The sequence below is a fragment of the Phyllostomus discolor genome, chromosome 13, assembly GCF_004126475.2.
Source record: "Phyllostomus discolor isolate MPI-MPIP mPhyDis1 chromosome 13, mPhyDis1.pri.v3, whole genome shotgun sequence".
NCBI lineage: Eukaryota > Metazoa > Chordata > Mammalia > Chiroptera > Phyllostomidae > Phyllostomus > Phyllostomus discolor.
Genome location: NC_040915.2, coordinates 14,099,456 through 14,127,420, shown reverse-complemented (window position 1 = coordinate 14,127,420; position 27,965 = coordinate 14,099,456). Strand labels below are relative to the sequence as shown.

Sequence of the window (27,965 nt, the reverse complement as noted above, 5' to 3'; positions counted from 1 at the left end):
GTCCTGTTTCCTTTGTCAGATGCATCTTCACTTAGGCATCCAGTGACTCAGTCTCCCGGGTCACACACAGTTCCTCGTTATTCTCTACCCTTGAAGAGCTTGGGAGACTGAAGATCTGCATATGTAAATGAATAATTAGAAATAATTGCGGGCTGAGTCAGCGGCTCCACTAGAAATAGAACCTAGGCGTCTTGACTCAGAAACCTGGTGTTCCCCCTACTGCCCAGCGGACGCGGCGTCCACCCCACTCGCGATCCAGGCCTTTTCTGGGGTACTGGAAGCTGTAACTGAGGTTTAGTTCCTCCATGACTCTGTAGAGCCTCACGACCCTACTCGTTGCCAGACCAGACGTGGGCGGGGCGAGGGAGGAGCGAGCTAAGTCCAGGGCGGGGTTTTAGGCATGGGTGGGGCTTCGGCATGGGCGGAGCTTCCTGGAGTTCCGGAGTCCAGTCTCTGACCCCGCCGGACTGGAGATGCAGCCGCCTTCCCGAAAAGTGAGCTTGGCCTGGGGATGGGTACTCCCGGTGGGCTGGGGGAGTGATGGGGATCGAGGGGGCACCGGACTCGCGGTACGGGACGAGTGATAGGAAGGGGTTAGGGCCCAACGCCAAAGTAACCGAGGAAATAGCTCAACCGCTCCCGGGCCCCGCCTCCTCACCACTGCCTGCTCGGAGTGTTTTTCAGGTCTCTGGTCCAGGAGTCTTAATCCTTTTCTTACTCCTTAAGGTGAAGCCGGCCCAGGAGGTGAAGCTTCGCTTCCTGGAGCAGCTGAGCATCCTTCAGACCCGGCAGCAGAGGGAGGCGGATCTGCTGGAGGACATCAGGTAGCCTTGCACCTTTCACATACTCCTGTCTTCGCGGTCGCGGTCGCGCTCCGCCTCTCCCCGAAGTACATGGAGTGGGGGGCGGAAAGCAAGGGTGAAGAACTCGCTAAACTGCCCATTCACAGTCCTCACCGTAGGCCTGCCTCCCCAGATCCCGGTTAGAAATGGTATTTCCTCCCACCCCAGCACACACACACACAGGAACCCTCCTTCAACCCCTTGACTTCGCATCACTCCCCCCACACTCCCACCCCAGCAGCCCCCACAATCATTCTTAGGGTAGAATCCCCCTCCCTCTTCCAGACCTGTTGGAAGGCTGGTGGACACTGTACCCAGGCCCCCATCAGGCCTCACCTCCAAGCCCACAGATGGTTCTCCAGGGGTGGGGAGGATCCTGCTGAGGCTCTGAGCAATAAGGTGAGGTTGACCTTTGTTGCCGCTGCCTGCAGTGATTTCAAGCACTCTCCATAGTTGTACTCCCTCCTGATGTAGTCACATTCTAGGCCTGGCTCCCCTCTTCCTCTGCCCTGGCTGAGAAAAAGATTGGGAATAGAAGAAAAGGACCAAACAGTAACACTCCCCCCACCCCCCACCCCCAATCTCCACAGATCCTACAGCAAGCAGAGGGCAGCCATTGAACGGGAGTATGGGCAGGTATGGGACTTCTTTCTGTAGACCTCCCCTTTTGTTCTAGCCTTCTTTACACCTCCAGTAATGACCTTCCACACATACCCCTATTCTAGTCAAGAGCAAATGCCTCCAGTCAGTCAAGTTGGCATCAAATTCTTGCTGTGCTACATATTAGATGTGTGACCTTGGACAAGTTACTTAACCTTTCTTGGCCTTAATTTCTTTCTCTGTAAAATGGGAATAACAGTAATTGTACCTTCGTGTAGGGTTGCTGTAAGGCTAGAATAAGTTGGTGCATGTAGATACAAAGTTAGTGACACATAATACACACCCAGGGAATGGCATTATTATACTCTGATCCTGTATTCTCCCATCTGGGGGGAGTCTTTGAAAGGGGACTAGGTCTGTGATGACTTTTCCGTCAGGCACTCCAGAAACTGGCCGGGCCGTTCCTGAAGAGGGAAGGGCACAGGAGCGGGGAGATGGACAGCAGGTGCGTCCCATGGAGGGGGAGGCCAAGGGACCAAGAAGGGATGAGGAGCTCAGTCCTAGGAACCTGTGGGGATGAGGGCCCAGTGAGGGGGGAAGGCATGTTAGCTGACACAGCAGTGGGAGAGGCCGCTGACCCAGCAAGGACATTGTGGGTGGGGGTGGAGGGCATGAGCGCTCCTTGTGGCTGAGCTAATGGGCTGATCGATTGAGGGCTTCCAGACGAGGGGGATGGGAAAGCACTCTGTCTTCAGTGGTGCTGAGGGGGAGGGGGTCTTTGGAGTGCTCCCCTCTTCAACACAGACTTTCTCTGGGGAGAGGCAGGATGGTGTTTGGGGCCTGGCGCTGCCTGCTGGATGCCACTGTGGCTGGGGGCCAAGCCCGGCTCCAAGCATCTGACCGATACCGTGACCTGGCAGGAGGCACAGGAAGGAGTGCCAAGGAGCAGGTACTTAGGAAGGTATGGCTCAGTCAATGGGGTGAAGGAAGGGCTGGCTCAGGGCTGGAGGTGGTCTGGGTCAGGACTCTGTGACCACGCCCCTAGGGAGCAGAGAACTTCCAGAGGGCACAGGCCGAGGTGCTGCAGTCTGTCCGAGAGCTGAGCCGAAGTCAGAAGCTGTATGGGCAGCGGGAACGTGTGTGGGCCTTGGCACAGGAGAAGGCGGCTGATGTCCAGGCCAGGTGGGGTCACAGGGAGTTAGTAAGTCTGGGGTGGGGGGTTGGGGAGGACAGAGCCAAGGCATCTCAGCAGGACCTAACCTTGACTCCTTTCCCTTGCCTGCACAGGCTGAACCGAAGTGACCATGGGCTCTTCCACACTCGGACCAGTCTCCAGAAACTCAGCACCAAGGTTTGGGGATGCAGGCACAACTGGGGGTAGGCAGGGGGTGGGCAGAGTAGTCTAGTGGTTTGAAGCCTAGGGGCATAAGTCAGAGAGGCTGGCATGAATTCAGGCTTTCCTGGTGAGTGACCTTGGTTAGCTTGATTTCTCTGAGCCTCATTTTCTTCATCTATAAAATGAAAATAGTGCCTTTCATTTTCGTTCCTTTGATATGCATTTATTGAGGACTTCTGTGTATTAAGCACTGTTCTGAACACTAGGATTCAGTGGAGAGCACTACCAGCGGAGTTCCTACCCTCACAGCCTGGTGAGGAGAGAGAGAGTAAAGAAAAACAAACAAGCAAACAAATTACACGAAAGGAAAACAAAGTGCTATGATAAAGGCTAACAAGGGGGTGTAATTTAGAGGGACAGCCTCTCTGAACAGGTGGCCTGAGTGTCAAGAAGGAGCCAGCCACACAAAGCCCTAGGGGAGGAACGTGCCAGGGAGAGGAGGTGGGGTGCAAAGGCCCTGATGCAGGAATAACTTTGTAGGCTCTAGGAACTCAGAGAAGGCCAGTGTGGCCAGAGCACTGTGAGCAAGGGGACAGACACTGTGAGCAAGATCAGAGAGGCTGCAGGGGCCAGCTATCGCTGGACCTGGTAGACCTCAGTAAAGAACAACTGGGACTTTATTTTAAATGTGTGTAGATGCCACTAGAGGATTTTAAGCAGGAGACGTTATGTAAAATTTTTAGTATGGTGTCAGGAGTCTCAATAATGTTAGAATCCATTCTGGAGTTGGGTTGGTCTTGGAAGGACCTCAAGGGCCCAGGGTTCCCTGTTGACACCCTGTTTTCCCCTCCTAGCTGTCCACACAGTCGGCCCACTACTCCCAACAGCTGAAAGCTGCCCGCAATGAGTATCTGCTCAACTTGGTGTCCACCAACGCCCACCTTGACCATTACTACCAGGAAGAACTGCCAGCCCTGCTCAAGGCCAGTCCCAGCCTAGATCCCCCTGCCTCTCAGCGGGAAAGGAGGGGAGGGCCTCTCCCTGCTTCCCACCATTGGGTGGTGTTGGGGACCCAACCTGCTTAGAGTGGGTAGAAAACTTGGGTTCTGGTTCTGCTTCTAACTGGTTGCACAACATTGTGCAGAAAAATTAATCCTTCCGAATCCCAGTTTCTTTATCAGCAATAACTCCTGCTCTGCCTCCTTTTAAGATTAATGGGGCTCAAGGGAAAGAATGAAGTGAAAATGCTTTTAAATTGGTTAACTACTGTGCACACGAGGACCTATTATTTGAAGCAATAGTAATGTCTCATTCCTTTCCTTTTTCCCCTATCTCATACCCATCCAAACCTGGACAGAGAGCCCACTCTGTGCTAGAGGGCTGGCGGAAGGGTGGTCATAGTATCTTGGGGTTCTTTCCAGGCCCTGGTCAGCGAGCTGTTGGAACATTTGCGGGAACCCCTGACCTTACTGAGCCGCACTGAGCTGGAAGCAGCAGAGACAGCCCTGGAGCATGCCCGCCGCGGGGCACAGGCCACCTCCCAGGTAAGGGCTGAGCCGTGTGAGAGCTCCCCGGAGATCCTCTTCACCCTTCTCTCCTGATACCGACCACCCCACTGCGTGTCTGCCCCTTTTCTTCTTACCTTTCTTCCAAGAGCGCACAGGCATGGACAGAGAGCCAGCGGGTGACTGACTTTGACTTCTTCCAACCCCCAGGTAAGCTGGGAGCAGGATCTGAGGCTCTTTCTTCAAGACCCCGGGGTGTTTTCCCCCATACCACCTCAGAAGTTCCAGCCAGCGGGGAATGATCAGGTGAGACCTCCCTGCTTGTTGGAACCAGGCCACATGTAAAGGGGACTGTCATTTAGGCCCCTCCCCATTATTCTTCTGATGTTATTTACTTAGTGGCTGTTAAATCATGGAGATGGGGTTTCAGACTCTAGTTTACCTCCCTCCCACCAGGACGCAAATTAATATACCTCATTCCAGCTTTCTATCTCATCACTGCACTATCCTCATCATTCTGCCTCTGTCTCTCAACCTGGATCCCATTTCCGGGACTCTCTGTGTCTGTGTGTTCACAAGAATGCACACCTGTGTCCATGGACATAGGTGTGTACCCCCACCTCTTTGTCCCTGTCCCTGGAGGTCAGGACAGAGGGAAGAAAAAAGGAGGGAACTGGAGGGAAGGGGAGTAGAGAAGGAGCAGCATCTCGTCCTCCTCACAGCAGCTACCTTCATTCAGGTGTGTGCCCTGGAGCTGGAGGGGGTGGCGGCAGAGAGTGACCTGGAGAAAGAGGTTCAGCGCTGGACGAGTCGAGCAGCCCGAGACTACAAGATCCAGAACCACGGGCTTCGGGTGAGATGGGGGTTCCAGGTGTCGTGGTTAGGCAAGAATGTCTGAGAGATGGGGATCCTGGAGTTACTAGGGATGTCCCAGGGTGGCCGGCAGGAGGAGAGAGACAGGTATTTTGCCACACTGTTGGTGTGGCAAAGTAGTTAAGAGCAGAGCTTTAGGAGCTAGACCCACTGGGTTCAAATTCTGCTCTTTTGCTTCCTAGTGATATAACCCTGAGTAAGGAAGGGACTCTACCTCTTTGGACCTCAGTTTCCTCATCACTAAAGCAGGGCCAATAATAGCACCCATTTCATAGGGAAGATCAAATGATATAATTGCATGTGAACCCTCTAGCGAAGCACCAGGTCCATAGTAAGGTGTGACCCATTGTGTCTTTATCCACTCCTGTCTTCCATTTCCCATCCAGGTGCTGCAGCGGCTGGAGCAGAGGCGGCAGCAGGCTTCAGAGCGGGAGGCTCCGGGCCTAGAGCAGCGGCTGCAGGAAGTGAGGCAGAGCATCCTGCGGGCACAGGTGAGACACGGCCCTGGGGGTTAGGTTCACTGAGCCAACATCTCTTCCACATCTCCGTCTGATGGCGGGGGAGGAGGAGGTAGGAGATAGAGGAGGGACACGTTTGGGGAGGCTCTACTCACTTCCTCAAAGCAAGCCAAGCCATAGGCTTTATCCATCTTCCCCACGCCAGGTGAGCCAGGTGAAGGGGGCTGCCCGGCTGGCCCTGCTGCAGGGGGCTGGCCTGGATGTACAGCTGTGGCTGAAGCCAGCCATGACCCAGGCGCAGGACGAGGTGGAGCAGGAGCAACGGCTCAGCGAGGCCCGGCTGTCCCAGAGGGACCTCTCTCCCACGGTGAGCTCCTTCTGCTCCCTGCCCATATGCCTCCAGGAGGGTAAAACTCCCCAGTGGAGGGCAGGCCACAATAGACCTAAATCAAAGGGTTGTTCTGAAGCTTAAATGAAATCATATTAAGTATAATTCTTTGCCTAGTTTATAGCATATTGAGTCCTCAACAAGTTTGTATTATGGGTATAAGGTAGTGGTTATGAACTAAGGTCATGGGGGCTCATAAGTGGCTCGAGTACCAGCCAGTCACTTATTAGCTGTGTCCTCTTGGAAAGTGACTTAACCTTTCTGAACCTCAGTTTTCTCATAAGTAAAAGGAGGTTAATAGTTACACAAAATAACACCGTGTTATGAGGAAGATTAAACGAGAGGATATACATGAGACACTTAGTACTGTGCCTGGCACACGGTAAGTGGCCAGGACTGCAGCTCTGTGGTCGCCGTCAGTGGTATCCTGCACTGTGGTGGTTTTCTTGTGGTACTTGGTGAATGGAGGAGTGGTACTACCTTGAAGGAGGAGCCACGAGATCTTTAAGGGTAGGACGGGGGAGTGGGAGATACAGTGGGTACTTGAGAGTGAGAGTGACGTCCATTCTCTGTCCCCCGCACCGCCAGGCTGAGGATGCTGAGTTCTCCGACTTTGAGGAATGTGAGGAGACTGGAGAGCTCTTCGAGGAGCCTGTCCCCGCAGCCCTGGCCACCAGAGCTCTTCCCTGCTCTGCACACGTGGTGTTTGGCTATCAGGTGTGAATGGGGGTAGGGACCTCAGACTCATGGGGATGGGAGATAGCCAGGAGTCCTGACTCCTTCCTTGTGGGGCCCAGGCAGGGCGTGAGGACGAGCTGACTATCACAGAAGGCGAGTGGCTGGAGGTCATAGAGGAGGGAGATGCCGAAGAATGGGTCAAGGTGGGTATGTACCCTGGGCTCTGACCTTGCAGGGTGGGGCAATGGGAGGGACTTCTCCCAAGGACTCAGCCAGGCAAAGCTAGAAGCCTGAGTGGAGGAGGGCCAGGGCCACGGACATTATCTGTTCTCATTTTGGGTGAGCAGGCTCGGAACCAGCATGGCGAGGTAGGCTTTGTTCCTGAGCGGTATCTCAACTTCCCGGACCTCTCCTTCCCTGAGAGTGGCCACGGCAGCAACAATCCCTCTGGGGCAGAGCCCACAAGTAAGAAAGGAAGATCCCAGGTCAGGGGACACTGGTATGGGGCAGAGTGACTGAGTGGTTGTGACCCTAAGGTGTCACGATCCTGGGACGCCACTGTTCCCCCCTCCCCTCACCATCTCTACCCGGTTTCTGCAGCATTCCTGGCCCGTGCCCTGTACAGCTACACGGGACAGAGCGCAGAGGAGCTGAGCTTCCCCAAGGGGGCACTCATCCGCCTGCTGCCCCGGGCCCAGGATGGAGTGGATGATGGCTTCTGGAGGGGAGAGTTTGGGGGCCGTGTTGGGGTCTTCCCCTCATTGCTGGTGGAGGAGCTACTAGGTCCCCCCGGGCCACTTGAGTTCTCAGACCCTGAACAGGTGAGGCTTCCTTCTCCCTGGCTCCCCAGGCACCTCTAGATTGACCCTCCCACCCCACTGAGGCCCCATATTTATCTTAATGCTCCCTCCCCTCTCCAGGTTTACCTCCTGTAATGGCTCGGGCCTCCCCACGTCCTTTGGCTGGGTGGAGAAAAGAGAAGCCAAGGGCAGGCTTTCTAAGAGTTTGGTGGTGCTACTTTAGTGCTGGACTGATCTCAACTCAGATTCCCATTGCATTACTGTGGGCAGTGATTGCACCTCTTGAGCTTCTTTCTTAACATGTAAAAAGAGAAAAATACCTTCTGCAGCAGGAAAACTATCCTGAGCAGGGCTAGTGGAGGTAAAGCCCTTAGCACAGAGGCCCACAGGAGGTCCTTTAAAATACAGTACCTGTTGTTATAATGCAGCGGGCAGAGCATAGCAATGGGAGTCAGGAGACCCCGGCTATAGCTAGGACTCTGCCACTAGCTGGTTCTTGTGATTTTGAATAGATGGCTTAAGCTGAGCCTTGCCCCTGACATAGGAACTGTGAATCCCTACCTCGTGGAGTGGTGGTGAGGAATGAATGAATGGGTGCATGTGGAGTGTTAGCGAGTGCCTGGGTAATAATGCCAGTACATATTGGCTGTTGAAATGTGTTGACAGCTACAACTCCCACCCACATACAAGCAGTTGGCCACTCTTGGTATTGGCGAGTGATGGGATAGGAACTGAAGATGGGGTGAGAGGACAAGCTGGTGAAACGGTCCCACGTGCCGGAAATAACTGTGCCCCCTTATTTTCAGATGCTGCCATCCCCTTCTCCTCCCAGCTTCTCCCCTCCTGCACCCACTTCTGCCTTGGATGGGCCCCCTGCACCTGTCCTGCCTGGGGGTGAGTGGAGGGAACTGGGGGCCCTGGAAGGGAAAGAGGCGGGTAGAGGAAGGAACCTTGGGACTCCTGAGTCACACTTGGCTTCTCTGCCTGCCCTTGGGGACCTCTGCGGTCAGGCTCACTGAAATGTGACCCAGAAGAGCTTGGGCAGCCTGCAGAGCCGGGCTGTGTTCAAACTCCACTCTCTGACTTCCTAGGGAGTGACTTGGGATGGGATGTTTTCCCTGTCTGGGTCTTAACAGTGTGGAGCTGCTGTGAGTTAAAAAGATGTCCGTAGAGGGCCCAGCATTGTGCCTGGCACATAGCATGCGAGCAGTAGCTGTGTTCTCATTATTATTCTTAAAATCAGCCAGCTTCTTCCACCGAGTTTTGCTAGTACATATCCTGTGCTTATAAGTGTTTTTGAATCCCACAAACACCTTGTGTCATAATCTTCCTCCTTAGAGTGTTCACTTTTTCTAAAGCCTCCTAGTGCTTGCACTTTCTTCACAGAGCCTTCCTGTGTGACCCTGGAGACTCCTGTGGGCATTTTCTGAATTCTCTTCACTAGCACCTTATTTCACCTGGAATGACTTAGCACTGAGTCATTCATGGTGCTCGTGTTTCACTAGTGGGTTCTTGACAGCCACTGGGGGTGGGGGTGCTATGGATCCCAGCTCCCCTTCTCTGATACCTTGAACAAGGCTGATTATACTTCAGGTGCCCCAAAAGTGTTGAGGTTCATGGCCCAGGATGTGACTATTTGTTAATTCAACAAGTATTTACAGAGTGCCACTGTCTTAAGTGCTGGAGATGGAGTGGTGAATGAAATAAAGTCTGAAGACTGACTTGTGGTTTTTGTTTCCAGACCAAGACCTGGACTGCCCTGGACCCCTGGACACGATGGCGCCTCGACTCAGGCCGGTAAGGGCCTCTCCCTTGGAGGAGACTGTGCAGAGAGGGGTCATTCCATCTTGTCCTGTTTTGTCTGTAGTGTTGCGGGAGTGAACAGCGATATCCCCAAGAGGCCTCTGGAGCGCTGACTGTGTGTTCCCTACAGGTGCGGCCACCGCCTCCCCCACCGGCTAAAGCCCCGGATCCTGGCCGGCCAGATCCCCTCACCTGATGCCAGGGGATCACTGCCCCCAGGGATGTTGCTGCTGCCCCTGTGTCCATGCTGTCAGAGACCACCCTTCAGTGATCTGGAGTGATGCAGCCAAAAGCTGGAATCTCCCCCATTTCTACTCTCACCTCTAGGGGTAGAAACTTCTCCTCTCCCCACTTTTGGGGCTGGAACTCCTTCTTTTCTCCCCATTGTCCGTCCTCTTGCCATCTCTGGGGCTGGAACTACCCTTTCTTTTCTGCCACCACTCCAGCTCTGGGGTGGTGAAATACCCTGAAATCTCTGGGGCTGGACCCCATCCCACAGAGTTTTGTGTGGCTCTGGCCCATCCTTGTTTCTTCTTTGGCTCTGTGACCCACCCCATTCCAAAGGCCAGGGCCACTGGGGCTGGGGCCTGGGATGGGACAGACCTGTGAGAAGGAGCTGGAGCCAGTATGTGAAACAACTGTAATGGTCTGAGCGGATTTATTGACAGTGAATAAAGGGCACGAAGCCCAAGCCAGGGCCTGGGCGTCTTGTGCCAAGAGGGCAGGGGGCCTAAGGTGATATTGCTTTAGGGGCCCACCAAGGGCAGGGGCCTGCTCCCAGCTGCCACGCTCTAGCATATGGAGCGAGGTGATGGGGAAGGTGGGTCAGGCAGCCTGTTGGCAGGCAGGGGAAGGGGAAGACTGAGGCCCAGGGGTGGGGGTGGGGCACTTCTCCTGAGGCCCCCCGGCCTGAGACCATGCAACTCCAGGTGGAAGTAGGGCTGGTCCCTCAGCTGCGGGGGCAGTCCTGTCCAGTGAAGAGGAGGTACTGCATGGCCACCCACCCCCTGTCCCTGCCAGCTGGTAGTTCTGCAGCAATGAAGAAGGAGGCTTGGAGGAGAGGAAGGGTAATAGTGTTGCCTCCTATTCAAGCTGTACTCCAGCTTTTCCTGAGGGCTACAGGACCTTCCCTACCCGCTGTAGCACATGCCTGCTCCCCACCAACAAACAAAAAAATATGTAGCAAAGACTAAGCCTGCAGTTACCCTGGGGGTACAGGGAGCCAACTAATGGGCTTAAGTAGTGTAAGTAGGGGTGGGAGGATGAGATTTTCTGACTTGGAGTCCAGGCAGACTCACCTCACATACCCCTTGCTCCCCGTGCTGGAGACACCTGAGTGAGAGGAGGGGTCAAACAATGGGAGAACAGGATATAGGTCATATCAGTGCACCCTCATTCCCAGAGTAGGGGCAGTACGAGCTCAGCCCACCACATCCCTGGCCACGTCTTCATACCTGGTGATCTGAGGTGTCCGGTTTGCTCGACTGTCCATTTGCCTCTTGACTGGCCAGCCCTGGGCTTGGGCCCCTCCCTCCAGCCCCCAGTGTGGGCTCTGCAGAGGCTCCAGGGTTCCCCCCAAGTGCACAAGGGACTAGGCTACTGTCCCTGAGTCCTCCATTCTGTGCCAGGGCCGGGGACTGTGGCCTCTCAGGGTGCAGGCTCTCCATGGCTGGCGTCCCTGCCCTGGGCGGCCCTCCTCCAGGCCCCTGACCACCCCCTGAGTCCTGCCCCCCACTGGACCCCCAGCTCCTGTCCGTAGGGGAGCCATCACGGTGCTCGTGCAGCCCATAGCGCCTCTCAATGTGCGTCACTCGGAACCTGGGAGGGAACGGAACACTGGGGCTTAGGATCACAGCTCAGAGGCTGCTTGGCCCTTCCCTCCAACCAGGGACATCCCGGGTTTGATGGCCATTTCCTTCTGGCCTAGGGCAGGGGAGACCTTCTTGTGTTGTGGGGCACATTGTGTAACTGGACTCCTGTGGTAGGTCAGAGTCCAGGAGAAAAGAGCTGGGGCCCACTTTTGGAGTCAGGGGCTGATCACTGGGTTCCCCTCCTTAACCTCCCTTGCCCTGGGGCACTCTATCCCCACCTGCCCACAGAGAACACGGTGGTCTCCCCAGGCCGGGAGCGGCTCTTTCCTTCCTTGGAGCGTCCCTGACGGACAAGTGGGGGTCTCTTGTTGCGGCTGCAGTGGATGCAAGGTGCTGCAGAGCCCAGGTGCACTGTATGATGGTGGGAGGGGGCTCCATCCTGCAGGCTGGAAGTGGCATCCACACTGGACAGCAAGGAGGAAGGGAGCAGGGGTGACATTACAACGTCCTGTTCTGTTCCTGTTCTTCCAGCATGCTCCTTCAACCTCCAGATGCCCACTTTCCCCAGGCCCAGCATTCTTTTCTTTATCTAATAAACTCAGTATTAAGATGGTAGTGATCACGTGTTCTCCCCCTCTCAGGGCTGTTTCCTAAAAAGAGGGTGATGCTTAACCCAAAGGAGTGGCACAAAGGGTGAATGTAGCCTTGATGATGTCCAGATGGGAGTATGGTTTGAAGGACTTGGGGTTTCTACAAAACTTTCCTCCTATAGGTTATCCTGCCTTGCCCTCCCCCCACCCCAGACATGCAAGGAGACTGGGAGGGGAGTGTGCTGGAGGAGAGGGTACTCTCCAAGGCAAGCTAAGTCATGCTGGCCCTTGTTTCCAGCTCACCTGGACAGCTGCACTGTCCCCTCTCCTTCACTATCCCCCAGCATCTCCTTCAAGGCCTCAGCATTGGCTGAGAGAAGGAAAAGAGGGAGTCAGTGGAGGTCAGGGCAAGAGAAAGTTGTGGGGGGAGCCTACACCCACCTTCATTTTGGATGATGCAGCGAACAATCCTCTCTACTGTGTCCTCATTCATGTCATCGTCCTCAGCTGAAGGATGGAAGAGGTTGGCAAGGAATTGGGAAATGAGTCAGCTTTGGGGGACATTACCAGGTGTTTTCTGTAGCTAATTGCTCAAGATAAACCTTGTGCCCATTTGTCATTGTGCTGGGCATTAGCATTTCATGGGCCAGGGCAGAAAAGCTAAGGAAGTCAATGAAAGCCCAAGAGTGCCATCAGTGAGTAGGCCCTACCCACCCATGGTGCCTTCTCTAGCTTTGCTTTCAGGATGGTGTCATCCCACTTGCTGACTCAAGAAAGCATCACTAGGCCTGAAGGCTTGGCCTGGGTCCATTGGCCAGGAAGGCAGACAGAGGTGTGGGGAGAGGGGTAAGGAAGAAAGGTGACTGAGCCAGGTTCTAGGCTCCTCACTCACGGGGCTGGAGCTGGGTGTCATCAGGCTCCGAGCCCCTGGATGTGCGGCAGCGGTAGCCTTTCTTCTTGAGCACGTGGCAGATCATGAAGCCTACGAGGCCCATAAGGAAGAACACCAGCACAAGCAGGAAGAGCATGTACAGCCCATGTTGGGGTGGCTCCAGGTCAGGCTGTGGTTCCGACATGAGGCCCTGGGGGACGAGCGCGGGCCAGGGCGCCTCCTGGGGTTAGGGGGCTGCAGCTAGGGATGGGGGGAGGGATAGGAATGCAGTCCTCAGGATCTGAAACAGGCAAGCCTCTAAGGTCCGGCCCCACCCACCAGGGAGCTGTCCGGGCCTGGGGTGCTGGTCCAGGCCAGGGGTGCCAAACCGCGGCTGCGCAAGCCCTCTTCCACTACCGTGGTCCCGCTTCCCCGACGCCCACAGCTTTTTCCCTTTCCAGTTTGTCCTGCGCTTCCGTCCCTCCCAAGGACACTGCAGAGTGAGATGGGACGGGATTCTCGGGAGGTCAGAGCAAGAATCGCGCCTGAGTAAGCGTCTGCATCTCCTCTGAGCCGGTCTGAACCAGGCCTCTGCAGCCCCTCACCTGCCTGTACTCCAGAGCCCTCCCCCATTTTCGGTTCCTCCCATCCTGACCACCTGGCCCACCCAGTACCGGTGGTTCGGTTCTGGCTCCGGCTTCGGCTCCTGCTCGGGTTCCGGCTCCAGGGGCGTCCTAGTCCGGCTCAGGGCCCCCGACGCCCTCCCGGCTCTCATCCCTTGCTTCCTTCCCTTCCCCCCTTCGCCGCCTCACCGGCTCCGGGCTGCGACTGCAGATACCGGTGCCGCGGCAGGCGGGGGGCAGGGAAGGACAGAGAGGGATGCAGGCTGGTTGGGAACGAAGGCAAGCTCCGCACAACTCCTGCTCTGGGAAAGGGGAAGAGATGGGGGGCGCCGCCGCAGCCACCTTGGGTTCCCAAATGCCTTTGCCCGTCGCCGCCCCGGGATCAGGGACGGAGCGCAGGTGTATGGGGCAGAGAGCTCAAGGGTGGTGCGCGCGTGACTGCGCCGGGCCCCCCCGCCCCGAGGGAGTGTGCAGCGCCGAGTCCGGGTCCGGGTGGGATGGTTAGGCAGTCAGGCGAGTGTGCTCTCCTCTAGTCTATCCGGCTCGCCTGGCGCGGCTCCTGTCCTCAGATGCCCCGGCCGGGTGGATAGCCAGGAATCTTCCCAGTGGGTATGGGAAAGACGGCTCTCCGCATCCGAGAGTGGCTCTGTGGCCGGTTCTCTGGAGCCTCCTAGAGTGGTGACCACGGCCTGCACTCCGTTTGGGGCAGGTGTCTGGACGGGATGGCTCAGCTTCTAGAGGATTTGACCCCCGCCCGGAAGGAAATGGCCCTCGCATCCTAGGACGGATGCTACCTGTCCACTGCCCAAGCCCAGACGCTTCCGCCCCAGGACCTGAAAGCGAGGCCAGGGGCCGAACTCCGCAGGGGGCGTGGTCTGGGCGTAGTCTAGGGAGGCGGGGCCTGGGCTACCGGTTCCGCAGAGGCAGGCTGCGTGCTTACGCAGCACGTACGGACGAGAGGTGGGGCAGATAGGAGGCGGGCGGCCGAGGCGCGGGGCCTGGTCCCTCGGGCACCATGGCCAAAACCGTGGCCTATTTCTACGACCCCGACGTGGGCAACTTCCACTATGGTGAGGGGCCAAGGTGGTGGTACGCAAGGAGTTTAGGGACGCGGAGGTTCCGAGGCTGGGGCTACAACCCCAGGGATGAGAACTGACGAACTCTCTTCTCCTTCCCTCAGGGGCTGGGCACCCTATGAAGCCCCATCGCTTGGCACTGACCCACAGTCTGGTCCTGCACTACGGTCTCTATAAGAAGATGATCGTGAGTTCCGCCGCCTCTACCGGGGATTGAGGGTGGGGGCGAGCTGCGGCCCTAGAGCTAGGTAGGCCACACTGAATGCACCTAGTGAGACCCACCCCTAGAATGGGGGGGAGGCTGGGTAGAAGGAACCAGGAGCAGCCCCCCGCCCCTATGCAGAGTGTTGGTGAGTGCATCCACCGACTGAAGGAGAGTTGTTCTTTCATCTTAGTAAGGTCAGCCGCCCTTTGACCTCAGGTGGACTAACACTTGGCCTAGAGGTAGGGTGGAGTGGGGCTGGCTTGAACACAGGTGTTTTTCCCGCTAGCATTTTAGGATGCAGGCAGTGCTGTGGCCTCAGGGAAGGGAGAGGGAGCTGGATTACTGTATCTAACTGGATGCGAGGTTTACCCTCAGCTTCCACCCCTTCTCTGCTACGCTTCTACACCAACAGGAGCTGGAGCTCCAGGGAGGACCATAGCCCTGTGTGTAAATGTGTATGTGTGTGTGGAGGAGAGCAGATGTCCTGGGTATTCCCTTTTCAACCTAGAATACCTGTACACAGATAATCACTACCCAGCTCTTTATCTCCCGGATACACACATGCCGTCTGTCCCCAGCTTGGAATTTGTAACTGTGATATGCAGTTGTAACACTTAAGCTCAGTCCTCATGTGTTGCAAGGGGAATTAGTCAACAGTATGAATGAGTGTCCACTGCTTGTGCTGAGGCACTGACAAGTGAATTGGTCATAGAAAAGACTGAGGGAACATTAGTACATAAATCTATGAATTCCTTGAAACCTTTTGCTGGTATGTACTGTGTACATTTTCTGGGGAGAGAAAGCTTTTTGGTCTTAGTCAATTTCTAACACATGTGTGAACCCCCTCAAAAGAGAAATCTGGCTTAGCACGTGGGTATTTGGGGTTTTAATTAGAAGATTGTCATACATTCCGTATTATTTGATTCCAAAATTAAAAACTCAGACACAGAAAGGGCAGAATCAGAGCCCAGGGGAGGAGATGAGTATGGAGAGAATCAGGAATAGGAGATCCAGGAAACAGGGCGGATCTGGGCACATGGTTGAGAGGGTAGGAAGGCTAGGATAGAGGTGGGAAGGAAAAAGTAAGCCCAGTGGTCTTTAGTGGGCTTGATCATCCTAAACTATCTTGCTTATCAGAGCTGCTTTTCTTCATTGACCTTTGCCTCATAATGTAACAAGGATTGGGGGTAAAGGGACTGCTGGGTGTGGTTTTGGACAGTCCCCAGGGCTGGTACAGTGTGGGGAGTCTCAGCCCATGCCTGGGAGCAACCCTGCCTGGGTTCACCTTGTGTTTCTGTCCTGAGGTCTTCAAGCCGTACCAGGCCTCGCAGCATGACATGTGCCGCTTCCACTCTGAGGACTACATTGACTTCCTGCAGAGAGTCAGCCCCACCAATATGCAAGGCTTCACCAAGAGCCTTAATGCCTTCAACGTGGGTGATGACTGGTGAGAGGACTAGGATTTTTGGTGCCAGGCATTTCAAGGAGAATGCTTGAGTGAGGTCTTGCAGGCAGTAAGTGGGGAGATGATGAGTCAATGAGTCATCCTTTACTCATTGGTTTATTCAACAAATATTTATCGGTCATTTGCTCTGGGCCAGGCCATGTGCCAAATGCTGCCATGATCAACAACAACAGCACAATTTTAATACTATAGCTGCACTAAGTCCTGTGAAGGAGAGGCACGTGCCCGTGTCTGAGCATGTATATGGGGGAAAGTTACCCAGCTCTTTCTGGTCAGTGGACGCATCCTGGAAGAAGCAGTGAAGATTGAGCTGAGATCTGAAGAAAGAGTAGGAGGTAATTAGAGTAGGAGGTAACAGATGGTTGGGAGGAGAAGGTGTGAGGGGAAGAACATCATGGGCAGTAGGGACAGACGACATGTCCTGGGGTCTGTGGTAGGATAGAGGATGACTCATTTGAGGAACAGAAAAATGGCCAACTGCAGCAGATGAAGAGAAGAGTGATCTGATTTGAGAATCAAGTGATGGGCAGGGCCTTTCAAAAGTAGACAGCCCTGTGGTGAATTGTAGTGTTCACCCCTAGAGTAGAGAGAAGTATTCAAGGTTTTAAAGAGGAAGAGTGAGTAGATACAATAGGTTTATGGTACATTGTTGGGCTTGTACCATACCAGGAAGACTCGGAGTTCGACCCTTTGGGGAAGGGAGTGGACTAGAAAGGTAAGCCATGATCCTTGCTTATCTTCTAGTATCCATTCATGAAAATATATCGACCAGAAGAGCTACTATTCACGCAATTTATTTTTCAACTTTTTATTAGGGGAAAATTTCAAACATTTCTGAAAGAACAGTACAGCAAACTCCATACGTGTATCTGTCATGCAGCTGCAACCCTGATGAGCAGGTGGCCAGTCTTCATCTGTCTCCCCTCACGTTAGATAGTTTTCAAACAACTCCCAGATGTCACATTCTTTTATCTGTGAATACTTGTTGTGTCTCCAAATGACACTCTTTAAAAATGCAAGATATCATTATCACACCTAAAAGATGAGCAGTAATTCCTCAATATCATCAGATATGCAATCAGTATTCAAATTTCTCCAATTTTCTTATAATTTTTCTATTTTGCAGTTGATTTTTTAAACTAGGATCTAGACAAGATTCACACATTGCGTTTGGTTAATTTATCTTTTAAGACTTTTAATCTGTAACGTATCTTTCCCTTGATTTGATTTCTTGAAGAGACCAGCCTGTAGAGTTTCCTACAACAGCTACAATTTACTGAATGCTTACCCTGCTGTGCTGAGGATTGCTGCTACATCCACTTAATTCTCACACCAACCCCGAGATGTAATCGTCCTTTTCCTGGTGTTGGGTGAACTGAACTTAGAGGAGATTTTGGTAATTTAGCTTGAGGTCAGTGGAGGTGGCAGAATTCAGATCTGGGGCCTAGGTTTTTAAATACTACATTAATCTGTTTCCCTAAAGTATCCTACCAATAGAAGTAGCCTGGGCTGGAGAAACAGATGCCAACTCTGCAGGCTGGCATTGAGTGCCCTCCAGCCTTATCCCCACACCCCTGCTGCATAGGTCCCCCCTGGAATGCCTTATGTTTTCCCTTCTTCCTCTCCAAGGCCTTACCAGCCTTCACACCACCAGGAAGTTTCACACCACAAAGCCTTGACCACGCCAGCTTCAGAGATCTGTCCCGCACACACTGTGCTGTCACTTGATATTCAGTCACATGCTGCCTTGGGAAGTTACTTCGTTTTTTGTTATTGCTGCTGCTGCTGCTATTTCTGAGTTCACTTTCCAGGTCTGTGAATGCAGAATCAGCCCTCAGGCCACAACTGGGGCCCTCTGAGAGCTATTTGAGCACTTAGGGCACAGGCAGCGAACACAAGGCCCGCGTGCCGACTTCGGCCCTCCATCTTGTTTCATCCGGCCCTGTACCACGTCCTACCCAGTGGCAGCACTGAGCTCCCACTTAACTGTTACAGAGTAGTTACATGTATACAGTCCTAAAATTACATTCGGCCCTTTGAAGGCAACCACGAGGCTGATGTGGCCCCTGGTGAAAATGAGTTTGACACCCCTGACTTAGGACATCCTATCTCTGGGCCCTTTGCACTGCAAATAAATACTCTATGCTTATATTGTTATAACTCTGAAAATTCTTTACCATTGAGCCCAATAGTATGCTGTGATTTAATCTGTTTCTGGTACAACAAAAACTTTTTGTTTTTCCTGGAGCTGATAATTGTATTGTTTATTCATTTGCTTACTTGTCTATGTGTCAATGAGTCCTTCCCAGAGTCTCTGAGAAACTCTTAAACTCCCTACAATTTTTTTTCACATAGTCAAATGTGTCAGCTGCACTGTTTTCTTGGTGACCTAAAATGAGGGAAGTTTTAAGCATTTCCTTTTCCGAAGGTCAGATTTATGAAGGTATAATTTGCGTACATTAAAATTCTCCTTTTTTAGGTATACAGTTCTGAGAGTTTTGGCAGAGAGGTCAGCTTTCCCACAAAGGTCCCTCATGCCCATTTGGAGTCCATCTCTTCTTTCCACCTTAACTCTAGGCAACTGCTGATCCGACGTCTGCCCCAATATTTTGGCTTTTCTGGAGTGTCGTTTAAATGGAGCCCTATAGTGTGTGACCTTTTGTGTCTGGCTTCAAGTCTCTGCTTCAAGTCTCTCTTTTTTATAAAGACTAAAGATGGTAATGATGATGGCTAACGCTTATTAAAGGCTTACTAGTTTCCACCCACTGTGATAAAGGCTTTCTGTGGGTTATCTCACCATTATCACTATTCTGTGTTTGTTATAGGGATAGAACTTTAAAATGTGTAACTAGAAAGAATATTATTGAACATTATATAAAAATGTGGGACCCATAGAAGAATCTTATTTTAAAGATTTTATTTATTTATTTGTAGAGAGAGGGGAAGGGAGGGAAAGAGAGAAAGAGAAACATTGATGTGAGAGAAACATCAATCAGTTGCCTCTCACACGCACCCTGACCGGGAACCGAACACATAACCCAGGCATGTGCCCTCACTGGGGATTGAACTGGCAACCCTAGAAGAAGCTTTTAAGAAATATAGAACTCATGTTCTCCTTTAGCTTATATTCTTTTCGCATGTACGCTCAAATACCTAGAAGCTGCCTGCTTCTCTCTCCAGCGAGGGTACAAACTTCCTGACAAAGTTAAATGCTTCTTTACTTTCCATCAGTGTCTCACACAGGACTTGGTACATGGTTTGGTCCAAAATATTTGTTGAATAAATTTGCAGATAACTTGGACGTGCGGGGGGGGGGGGAGCAGGTTATTGAAGAATGGAAACTGGTGGGGCTTGGGTGGAGGGAGAAGTGGAGGAAGGCCTGGACAGACATAAAGGGCTTCAACTTGCTCCTCTTCCCTGCAGCCCAGTGTTTCCCGGGCTCTTTGAGTTCTGTTCCCGTTACACAGGCGCATCTCTGCAAGGAGCAACCCAGCTGAACAACAAGGTGACCACAGCCCCGGGTCCCCTTCCCCCTTCTGTAGGTCACTGGACTCAAGACCTTGACCCTGACCATGAGCTCTGTGCTTTGGGGGTGGGCAGGAGGAGGATTATGAGCTGGGTGTTTGTTTTTCAGATCTGTGATATTGCCATTAACTGGGCTGGTGGTCTGCACCATGCCAAGAAGTTTGAGGTCAGTGAGGAGGTGATGGGGGAGACAATGGCCACCCAAGGGTTGGTGTTCTGGATGACAGTGGAGGGCAGCTGGGTGGGGGAATTGTTCCTTTCTTTGTAAGACCACTGTCTTGCCATAGGCCTCTGGCTTCTGCTATGTCAATGACATTGTGATTGGCATCCTGGAGCTGCTCAAGTAAGTAGCCTGGGAGGAGATGCAGGGGCTTATGAGACTCTTAGCTGAGATCTCAGACTGCCTTGGCCCTGGCCCTGACCCTGACCCTGACCTCCACCTCCATACCAGCTTCTTCCAAGTTCTTCATGCTTTACTCTGGCTACTTCCTGCACTTTGCTACAGATTCCCTGTTGCCTGCTTATATTTCAACTTTCTCTACACCTCTCTCTCCTGTCCCTGCCTCCAGGCTGGAGCCCCAGCTTGCCTTTAGGGGACTGGTGGTGTTAGGTTTTGAGTGACTTGGATGGAATTGGGTGGAAGCAGACCCAGACCTTGTGTTTGGAAGGAATGTCTGCTTTTCTCTGCTGGGGCTCACCCCTGCCTCAGGCCCTGGCTTTGCCCTCATCTCAGGTACCACCCTCGGGTGCTCTACATTGATATCGACATCCACCATGGCGACGGGGTTCAGGAAGCCTTCTACCTCACTGACCGGGTCATGACAGTGTCCTTCCACAAGTACGGAAACTACTTTTTCCCTGGCACAGGTATGGGAATAGAAATGTACCCCCCCTCGCAGCCCTCAGCTCTTTACCGTGACTGCGTCCTCCTCAGCCTTCAGGTCTCAGCTCGGGTGCCCCTTCTCGGAGAAGCCCCCGCTAGCCACCAAGTTAAAGTGGTTGCCTCCTTCCCCATTACTCTCTCACATCACTGTGCTTATTTCTCACAGGGTACACACTGCTATTTGTATTTATTGTGGTGTTTTATTTACTGTCTTCCTCCTTGTTGTGCTCACCCCCCAAATTAAAAGCTTAGCAGGATCTCCTTCATTTCATTAGTTCCCTTTATCGCTGTATCCCCCATGCCTAGCACACAGCTTGGCCCACAGTAGGCCCTCAGAAAGTGTTTGTTGAATGAATGCAAGCTGCAGGAGACTTAGTGGCTCTAGAGGGTGCATGGTGCAGGTACATAGATGGAGTGACAGGCCTTCGGTGTTGGGTGGGGTTGAAGCAGGTGTGTTGTGGATGCCTCCCCATCCCTGGCTGCCACCTCCCACATCCCACTTCCCTGTAGGTGACATGTATGAAGTTGGAGCAGAGAGTGGCCGCTACTACTGTCTTAATGTGCCCCTGCGGGATGGCATTGATGACCAAAGTAAGTACTGAAGTCTTCTCCCTGTACACTGGGCCCTTGTTCCTTTCCCTGAATTAATCTCTTTTGCCCTGTATTGTCTACTCTTGTCTGTCCTGTATTGTCCTTAAGGATGAATGGCCTTCAGAGAGACCAGGAACCCCATCTCCCCCACCCCCCCCACCCAGGAAATTGTGTGCAGTACATTTTTTGTGTATGTGCATTTTTGTAGGAAAGGGGTCATTAGCTTTCATCTGTAACTCCAAGTGGTCTGGGACCCCCTCTAGAACTTCAGAACCAATGATTTGGTTCCTTGGGTTGCCCCTTTCCTGGGCTATATGCTCTCTCAACCCCCTTTTTCCTTTTGTTCCCTGTCTCCCCATTCCCTTGGGGTGCCAGGTACCCATCTTTGGCCCTCTCCCAGGTTACAAGCACCTTTTCCAGCCGGTTATCAACCAAGTGGTGGACTTCTACCAACCCACATGCATTGTTCTCCAGGTAATACTTCCAGTGCCTTGTCAGGAGGGCTCTGCCTAGGCCTGGGGGAAGAGAAGAGGGAAGAAGAGAGCCTCTAGGTTGGTGGGGAAGGGAAGGATGTCTGGGCATTCTGATCAGTTACCTTACTGCAGTGGCCTGGGCTTTTGCTTTTTGCAGTGTGGAGCTGACTCTCTAGGCTGTGATCGATTGGGCTGCTTCAACCTCAGCATTCGAGGACATGGGTGAGACTTGCTCTCCTTAGACTCTCCCAGGTTTCCAAGTGGCATTGGACCTCAGCACAGGGAGAGGGCATAGATGGAGAATGAGCCTCATCTCTTCTTGGAAATCAAAAATAGCTACAAATTGTACTGGAACCAGAAAGGTCACCCCGAACAGGGTTCCCCAGCTGATCATTCATTCACAATAGATTTTTATTAAGCACCTAAATTGCTTAAAATGAAGCAATTATGTTTCAGGTATTATACAAGGAGGTGGGATGCATTGGGGAAACTCCTGTGGACTCTACAGTTTAGTGTAAGAAACAGACAAAACACGAGTAAGCAAGCCAAGTAGATTGTTATAAATCCTATGAAGGGAGAGGATAGGAAGCTGAGATTCAGGATAACAGTGGGGAACCTACTTCAGGTAGCCCAATTTGGAAAGGGTTTTCTGAGGAGCTGAAGTTTGGACTGAGACCTGGAGGCTGAAGGGAGCGAGCCATAAGAAGAGCAGAGAACAGTCTGTCCCAAGCAGCGGGTGGGCCTTGCGGAGGCTCTGACGCAGGGAAGAGCTGGGGTGTGAGGCAGGAACTTGGGGAGCAAGATGGCAGCGGGGTAAGGTGAGGTCTGAGAGGTCGGCAGTGGCGAGGCTGACCAGAGCCTTTAGACCCTGGTGAGGAGTCGAGATCATATTTCAAATGTGGTAGGAAACCATTGAAATATATTAAGCAGGGAAGTGCCATGATCCCACTCATGTTTTAAAGTGATTTCTCCAACTGCCAGTTGGAGGAAGGTGGGTTAGGGAGACAGGAGCGCAGGCGGGCGGCCGGTTAGGAAGCACTGGTGTTGTCTGGGCGGAGCATGCAGTGCCCGGGCCAAGGTGGTGGCGGTGGTAATGGAAAGAAGTAGATGATTTGAGTTCTGTTTTGATATTAGAACTGATACTGCTTGCTTGTGCAAAGATGAAAATAATGGATTAACATGTAGGGTGTCAGGGTGGGTATAGAGCAGGACAGAAATGGGAGTGCACTTTATTTACAAAATTGAGACACAACAGAAACATAATAAAGTGCATGTATCTCAAGGATATCACTCAGTGAATGTCACAGCCTAGATCAAGATTCAGAGCCTTTCTGGTTTCCTTGTGCCTCTTTCCAAACAGTACCGCGAGGTGTATACTTTGGCTTTTGATAACCACCTTTATCCATTCCTTTGGTTTCTTTTAACAGGGAATGTGTTGAATACGTGAAGAGCTTCAATATCCCTCTACTGGTGCTAGGTGGTGGTGGCTATACTGTCCGAAATGTTGCCCGCTGCTGGTAATCACACCTGCGATTGTCCTCCTCCACCTTGTCCTGTGTGAGCTGGGGGCTCCCGAGAGATGGCCAAGTGGGCCCTTCAGCCCACTTGCTCAGCCTGTCCCCCTCTGCTGGTTGGTTTCAGGACGTATGAGACATCGCTGCTGGTAGAAGAGGCCATTAGTGAGGAGCTTCCCTATAGTGGTAAGGACCAGCCCATGATCCCCCGACCCCAGGAAAGCCATTCTCACAAGACCCCACAATGGCTTGTTTTGAAGGCAGAGAGGAAATTGATATTCTTGGAGCTCTGCAGACTAAACCCCTGAGCTCAGATCAGTGAAAAGATTAGGCAACTATTATGTAGGAATTTTGGATGGGAAGGAAAGAGATTGGGAAATCTTGGGACCTACCTGTCTGTCCAAGGCATACCCTCTCCTTCTAATCTTCTTTTCCCTCCTAAGAATACTTCGAGTACTTTGCCCCAGACTTCACGCTCCATCCAGATGTCAGTACCCGCATTGAGAATCAGAACTCACGCCAGGTCAGCAGTTTGGAAAAGCTGAGAATGAGAGTCGGGGAGCCCTGGGGAGGTCCAGGATGTGGGAAATCCGAGAAATCAGAGAAGAAAGTTCTCAGTCATCACTTGCACTGTTGGCAGCGAGGAGGCAGCCCAGAGGCAATCAGGGGTGGGAGGAGGGACACTTCTCAGTGGGGGGACTCAAACTAAGATTCAAAATGGGATTAAAACTAGGACAGTGGGTGCAAAAAGCAGCTAGAATGGTGGATGCCCTGAATCCCTGGGGGCTGCTCACTCTGTTCCTCATCCCCAACCAGTATCTGGACCAGATCCGCCAGACCATCTTTGAAAACCTGAAGATGCTAAACCATGCGCCTAGTGTCCAGATTCACGACGTGCCCGCAGACCTCCTGACCTATGACAGGACTGATGAGGCGGATGCAGAGGAGCGGGGTCCCGAGGAGAACTACAGCAGGTCTGGGGCAGGAGTGGAGAGCGGGGGTGCTAGCAGGCTTGTCAGGGAGGTGAAGAGGGGACAGATAAGCTGAGGCACTAGCTTAAGTGTCTCTGGCTTATGTCCTTTTCTGTCTTTACTCTGGTGTGCTGCTTTTTCACACTTTTTTTGCCCTATTTTTAATGACATAAATAACATATTTATTGTAAAATTTTTAAACAGCACTAAAATATGTTAAGTTTGCATTTATACAATCCCAGACCCATTCCACAATGTAACTACTGTTAGTTTGGTATCTTTTCAGATAGATTTTTTCCCCTATAGATTATAAGTATACTGTTCAACGTGCACAGGTAAACACAAATGACATACACATTCATTCTCAGAGTGTGCGTAGTTTTTTAAATACGAGTCGGAACATTCTATACAAATTGCTCTACAACTTACAACTCTTACAACTGGTTCTTTTTTTTTTCTTACAAAGTAATGTGTGTCTTCCCATGTCAGTATATATAGACCTCTTGTTTTATCAGCTGTATAATATTCCATCATGTGGATATAGCCTCATTTAACCATTGATGGACATTTACATATTTCCCATTTTTTCATTATTACAAAGAATGTGGCAGTGGACCCCCTTACATATATGACTCTGCATGCTTGTTTGAGTAGGTTAGATTCCTGGAATTGTCGCCGCCAGGTCAAAGGCTGTGTGCACTAAGTGTTTAATATCTGCTGCCAAATTGCCTTCCAAAAAGTCTAACGGTTTTTGTTCTTGCGAGCGTCTTACTCCCAGGTTCTGAGCTGGACAGGTCACTGCCCATATGCTGCTCTCTAAGGCCCTTTGATTTCTTTCCTCTTAGTTTTTTCAGGTATGATCATTATATTGTGGTGTTTTTTAAAAAAGTCTTTATATCTTTCTGAGTTAGATACTAAAATATTTACAGATGCAATGAATTAGGGGAAAAAAGACTAGGATAGAAATTTTTTTTAATCTCAAAATAGGCTTTTCTGAAAAATGAAGGGGAAAGAATAGAATCCAGAAGTGCAGAAACAGACACACTTAATGGAGAACAGATTTCCTGATGTGACTGAAGGAAGGCTGCAGCTGCATGCCTGCAGGACATCGGCCCTGCTCCCACGCAGGGCTGGAGCTTTGAGCTGGCCCTGCTGCAGTCTGATGGGCTTCTCAGTCCCTTCCAGAAGCTACTTCTCAAAGAGTTTAAGCTTCCAGATCCATCCCCTGGACCTGGGCTTTACTGCTTGCACCCTTGGGACTACTCCAAGCTTCCTCCTCCATGAATACCCCCTTATTCCCACTCCTGGTTGAGGAAGTATCTGAAGTTCTGGCCTCAGGAATTCCTTTTTGACCCATCATGTCCTTCTCAACTTCTGAGGCTTAAATTCTGGAAATTGATTTTCTTTGTCTTAAAAAAAATGGTAAAAACCTGTGTTTAAGTTCTTCCTTTTGGCAAAGTGTGGCTTTTTCATCCATAGTTCCAATCTGGTGCCTGGGCCTAGTGTCTGCTCAGTATCCCCCGCCCTCAACATCCAGCAGAAGCCTCAGGCCTCTTCCTGTCCTAGGCCTTTCCTACCACACTGTCAGGCTGCCTGCAGAGTGCCTGTTCTTTGATGTCTCTGTCTTCAGCTTGCATATCATTTGCAGGATAGTGATAATAAGAGTTTTCCTGACTTAGTTCTCCAGCTCTTCTTTGGTGACTTTCTCTCTTCTTAATTACCAGCTGTGAGCAAGATAATTCAGTTATCAGTTATTCGTATTCTCCTAGAGAATAATTTTCAAAAAGAAATAAACTACTGGGTATGAGTATTTACTGGGCCCTGTGTTGCTTTCACATCCCTTCTCTCACTACAGGTTTATAATACCATGCCACTCTTTGCTTAAAGCTCTCCTGTCCATTGCACTTAGAAGAAAATCCAGATTTCTGACCATGATTTTAAATGGTCCTGCATGCTGGCCCTTACCCACGTCCCTGGTGTCATCTTTTAACTAATGTCCTCCATGCACACTCCTCCCAGCCATCCTGGTCTGCTTGCTCTTGCTGAAACGCACCAGTCTCCTTCTACCTTACCGCTTTGGTACTTGTTTTTTTTGTTTGTGTGTTTGTTTTACAGCTCCAAAAGGTCTTCCTGAGGTCTTTGGCTGGCTAGTTCCTTGTCAGACTTCAAGTCTTACTTTCTTAGAACAGCCTTTTCTAATAATCCTGTCTGAAATTTTATCCTTTTCCTCCATCACTCTCAGTCACACCTCCCTTTCTTTCATTTTAAAATATTCCTAGCACTCTCCATCATCTGAAGTTATCATATTTGTTTATTTACTTTGTCAGTTATTGTCACTTTCATTTATTAGGTAAGTTTTTGGACTGTCAGAAATTTTGTCTGGCCCATTCCCTACTGTATTGCTGAGGCTCATGACAGTGTCCAGCACAGAGCAGTCTCAATAAATGTTCACTGACTCTGCGTGAGTGGAGGAATGACGAGCAGTCATTCTGTACCAACAGAAGGGGAGGGGTGGTTCCCTGACAAAGGGGCCTGCCAAGTGGCTCCAGAGACGATGTCTGTGTGGGAAAGTATCAAGAGCTTAGAGAATGGGCCCTCACCTCTCTCCCCTTGCTTTGCAGGCCAGAGGCACCCAATGAGTTCTATGATGGAGACCATGACAACGACAAGGAAAGCGATGTGGAGATTTAAGAGCAGCTGGGCTTGCTGTGCGCCAAGGAATTGCTTTTTACCTCTTGATTGGGTGGGAGGGAAAAGCTGTGGGTCCCCCAGCTCCGGAACGGTCACCTTCACTGGTTTTACCAATGCTGGGGGACTGTTTGGAGGTCACATCTTATTCTTAAACCAAGTATCCTCTTTCTTCTCCCTCCCAAGGCCTGACAATGGTACCTACTTGAGATTGGATGGGGACAAAGATAGCTTTCTCTAGAACATCTTGGGCAGTGGGCCCTAGATGGCAGTCCCTGCTCCTCTGGCCCCTTTATTCCTTACCGGCTTCCCTCCAACCCTGAGAGTTTTAGGGGTGAATGAGTAATCAGGACTGAGATTGCCTCTGACTTCTGCCTCTCCTGGGCTCTCCTACATAGGCCTTGCTTCCAGTGCAAATGAAAAGTGAGGGATTTTAGGGGGCTTTGGTTCCCGAATACCTTAGCCCCAAATGACAGGAAGAACGTTTTTTTGAGTTGGGGGAGGATGTGAAAATGTCCTGTTCTGACTTTTGGCTTTATGTCCATTTTATCACTGTTTTTATCCAATAAACCAAGTTGGTATTTTTTGTACCTTTTGCCTTTCTGGGCAGTCTTAATTTTTGCTAGCTACATATGTATAAAGGGGGAGGGAATGGCAGTGATGATGTATGTAATGAAAATCACAGTTGATATTCACTTAGCACTTACCATATGTTAGGCCCTAGGTATGTACCGTACATGGATTATCTTGCTCATATATAGGCAGTTAATAGAGCATTCTGGTTAAGATTTAGACCAGCAGTCTTCAACCTTTTTGGCACCAGGGACCATTTTTCCCACAGGGCCGGGTTGGGGGAGGAAGAGGGGGTGCTCAGGCCAGCTTCACTGCCACCCAGTTCCTGACTGGCCAGGGACTGGTACCGATCTTTGGCCTGGGGGCTGGGGATCCCTGAGTTAGACAACCCTGGAAAGATTACTAGTTTAAGAGAGGGAATAGAAGACAACTTCAGATTTTTTAACCTGTGTGTTTGGAATGATGATGCAAGTTGGTGAAGATGCATGGGAGAAAACATGTCAAGTGCTTACTTAGAACAGTGCCTGACATAAGTTGTTTCCCATTATCTTAACTGTCTACATGTAGAATGATGCCAGCAACTGCAAACACAGGCCTTTCCCTGAAGGGGGTTACAATGCTGTAAGGGGTGAGGTAAATGCTATAGCAGGTGTAGACGGTGGTACAAGAAAAGAAGAGCAACAGATAGGTCACTTTTCTGTGTTTTGACCCTGATTCATTAGCTTATAAAGCACGCAGCTTATGAACCATTTTGGACAAATTTGAGTTTAAAGTGTGCGCTGGACAGCTCTATGCAACTTTCCTTCAGCCAATTAGAAAGTGG

General features: G+C 51.4%; 3 protein-coding genes across 9 annotated transcripts; 2 read left to right on the top strand and 1 right to left on the bottom strand.

Annotated features, from left to right (window-relative positions):
* Positions 1 to 367: 367 nt before the first annotated feature.
* Positions 368 to 9,978, top strand: FCHSD1 (FCH and double SH3 domains 1). 3 transcript variants are annotated; one of them, XM_028527933.2, is made up of 20 exons: positions 368 to 494; positions 727 to 824; positions 1,433 to 1,478; positions 1,880 to 1,947; positions 2,268 to 2,403; positions 2,488 to 2,624; positions 2,730 to 2,793; positions 3,633 to 3,761; positions 4,200 to 4,322; positions 4,494 to 4,589; positions 5,023 to 5,136; positions 5,543 to 5,647; positions 5,820 to 5,981; positions 6,591 to 6,719; positions 6,800 to 6,883; positions 7,028 to 7,145; positions 7,281 to 7,501; positions 8,287 to 8,374; positions 9,222 to 9,277; positions 9,414 to 9,978. In XM_028527933.2, exons 1-20 carry the CDS (start codon positions 474 to 476, stop codon positions 9,477 to 9,479), a joined length of 2,061 nt encoding a protein of 686 aa, XP_028383734.1. In that variant the 5' UTR covers positions 368 to 473; the 3' UTR covers positions 9,480 to 9,978. The 3 variants fall into 3 exon arrangements, with proteins under 3 accessions (XP_028383734.1, XP_035870415.1, XP_035870416.1); XM_036014522.1 differs by having other exon boundaries at positions 433 to 494; positions 2,247 to 2,403; XM_036014523.1 differs by lacking the exon at positions 368 to 494 and adding an exon at positions 1,128 to 1,241 and having other exon boundaries at positions 2,247 to 2,403.
* On the bottom strand, positions 9,923 to 14,061 carry RELL2 (RELT like 2). 5 transcript variants are annotated; one of them, XM_028527935.2, is made up of 8 exons: positions 13,230 to 14,050; positions 12,577 to 12,816; positions 12,126 to 12,191; positions 11,988 to 12,054; positions 11,373 to 11,558; positions 10,738 to 11,101; positions 10,582 to 10,615; positions 9,923 to 10,333 (listed from the first exon to the last, which is right to left on the bottom strand). In XM_028527935.2, the coding sequence occupies exons 2-7, from the start codon at positions 12,758 to 12,760 to the stop codon at positions 10,583 to 10,585; spliced, it is 900 nt and encodes a 299-aa protein (XP_028383736.1). In that variant the 5' UTR covers positions 12,761 to 12,816; positions 13,230 to 14,050; the 3' UTR covers positions 9,923 to 10,333; position 10,582. The 5 variants fall into 5 exon arrangements, 4 of the variants coding, with proteins under 4 accessions (XP_028383736.1, XP_028383737.1, XP_035870417.1 ...); XM_028527936.2 differs by having other exon boundaries at positions 9,925 to 10,250; positions 13,230 to 14,044; XR_004900523.1 differs by having other exon boundaries at positions 9,925 to 10,333; positions 10,582 to 11,101; positions 13,230 to 14,044.
* A 43-nt stretch (positions 14,062 to 14,104) lies between these two features.
* Positions 14,105 to 27,164, top strand: HDAC3 (histone deacetylase 3). The gene is made up of 15 exons (XM_028528053.2): positions 14,105 to 14,248; positions 14,359 to 14,441; positions 15,764 to 15,906; positions 19,348 to 19,429; positions 19,559 to 19,615; positions 19,737 to 19,792; positions 20,183 to 20,316; positions 20,843 to 20,923; positions 21,324 to 21,397; positions 21,554 to 21,618; positions 22,824 to 22,913; positions 23,038 to 23,096; positions 23,354 to 23,433; positions 23,727 to 23,884; positions 26,503 to 27,164. The coding sequence occupies exons 1-15, from the start codon at positions 14,194 to 14,196 to the stop codon at positions 26,570 to 26,572; spliced, it is 1,287 nt and encodes a 428-aa protein (XP_028383854.1). The 5' UTR covers positions 14,105 to 14,193; the 3' UTR covers positions 26,573 to 27,164.
* The last annotated feature ends 801 nt before the right edge of the window (positions 27,165 to 27,965 follow it).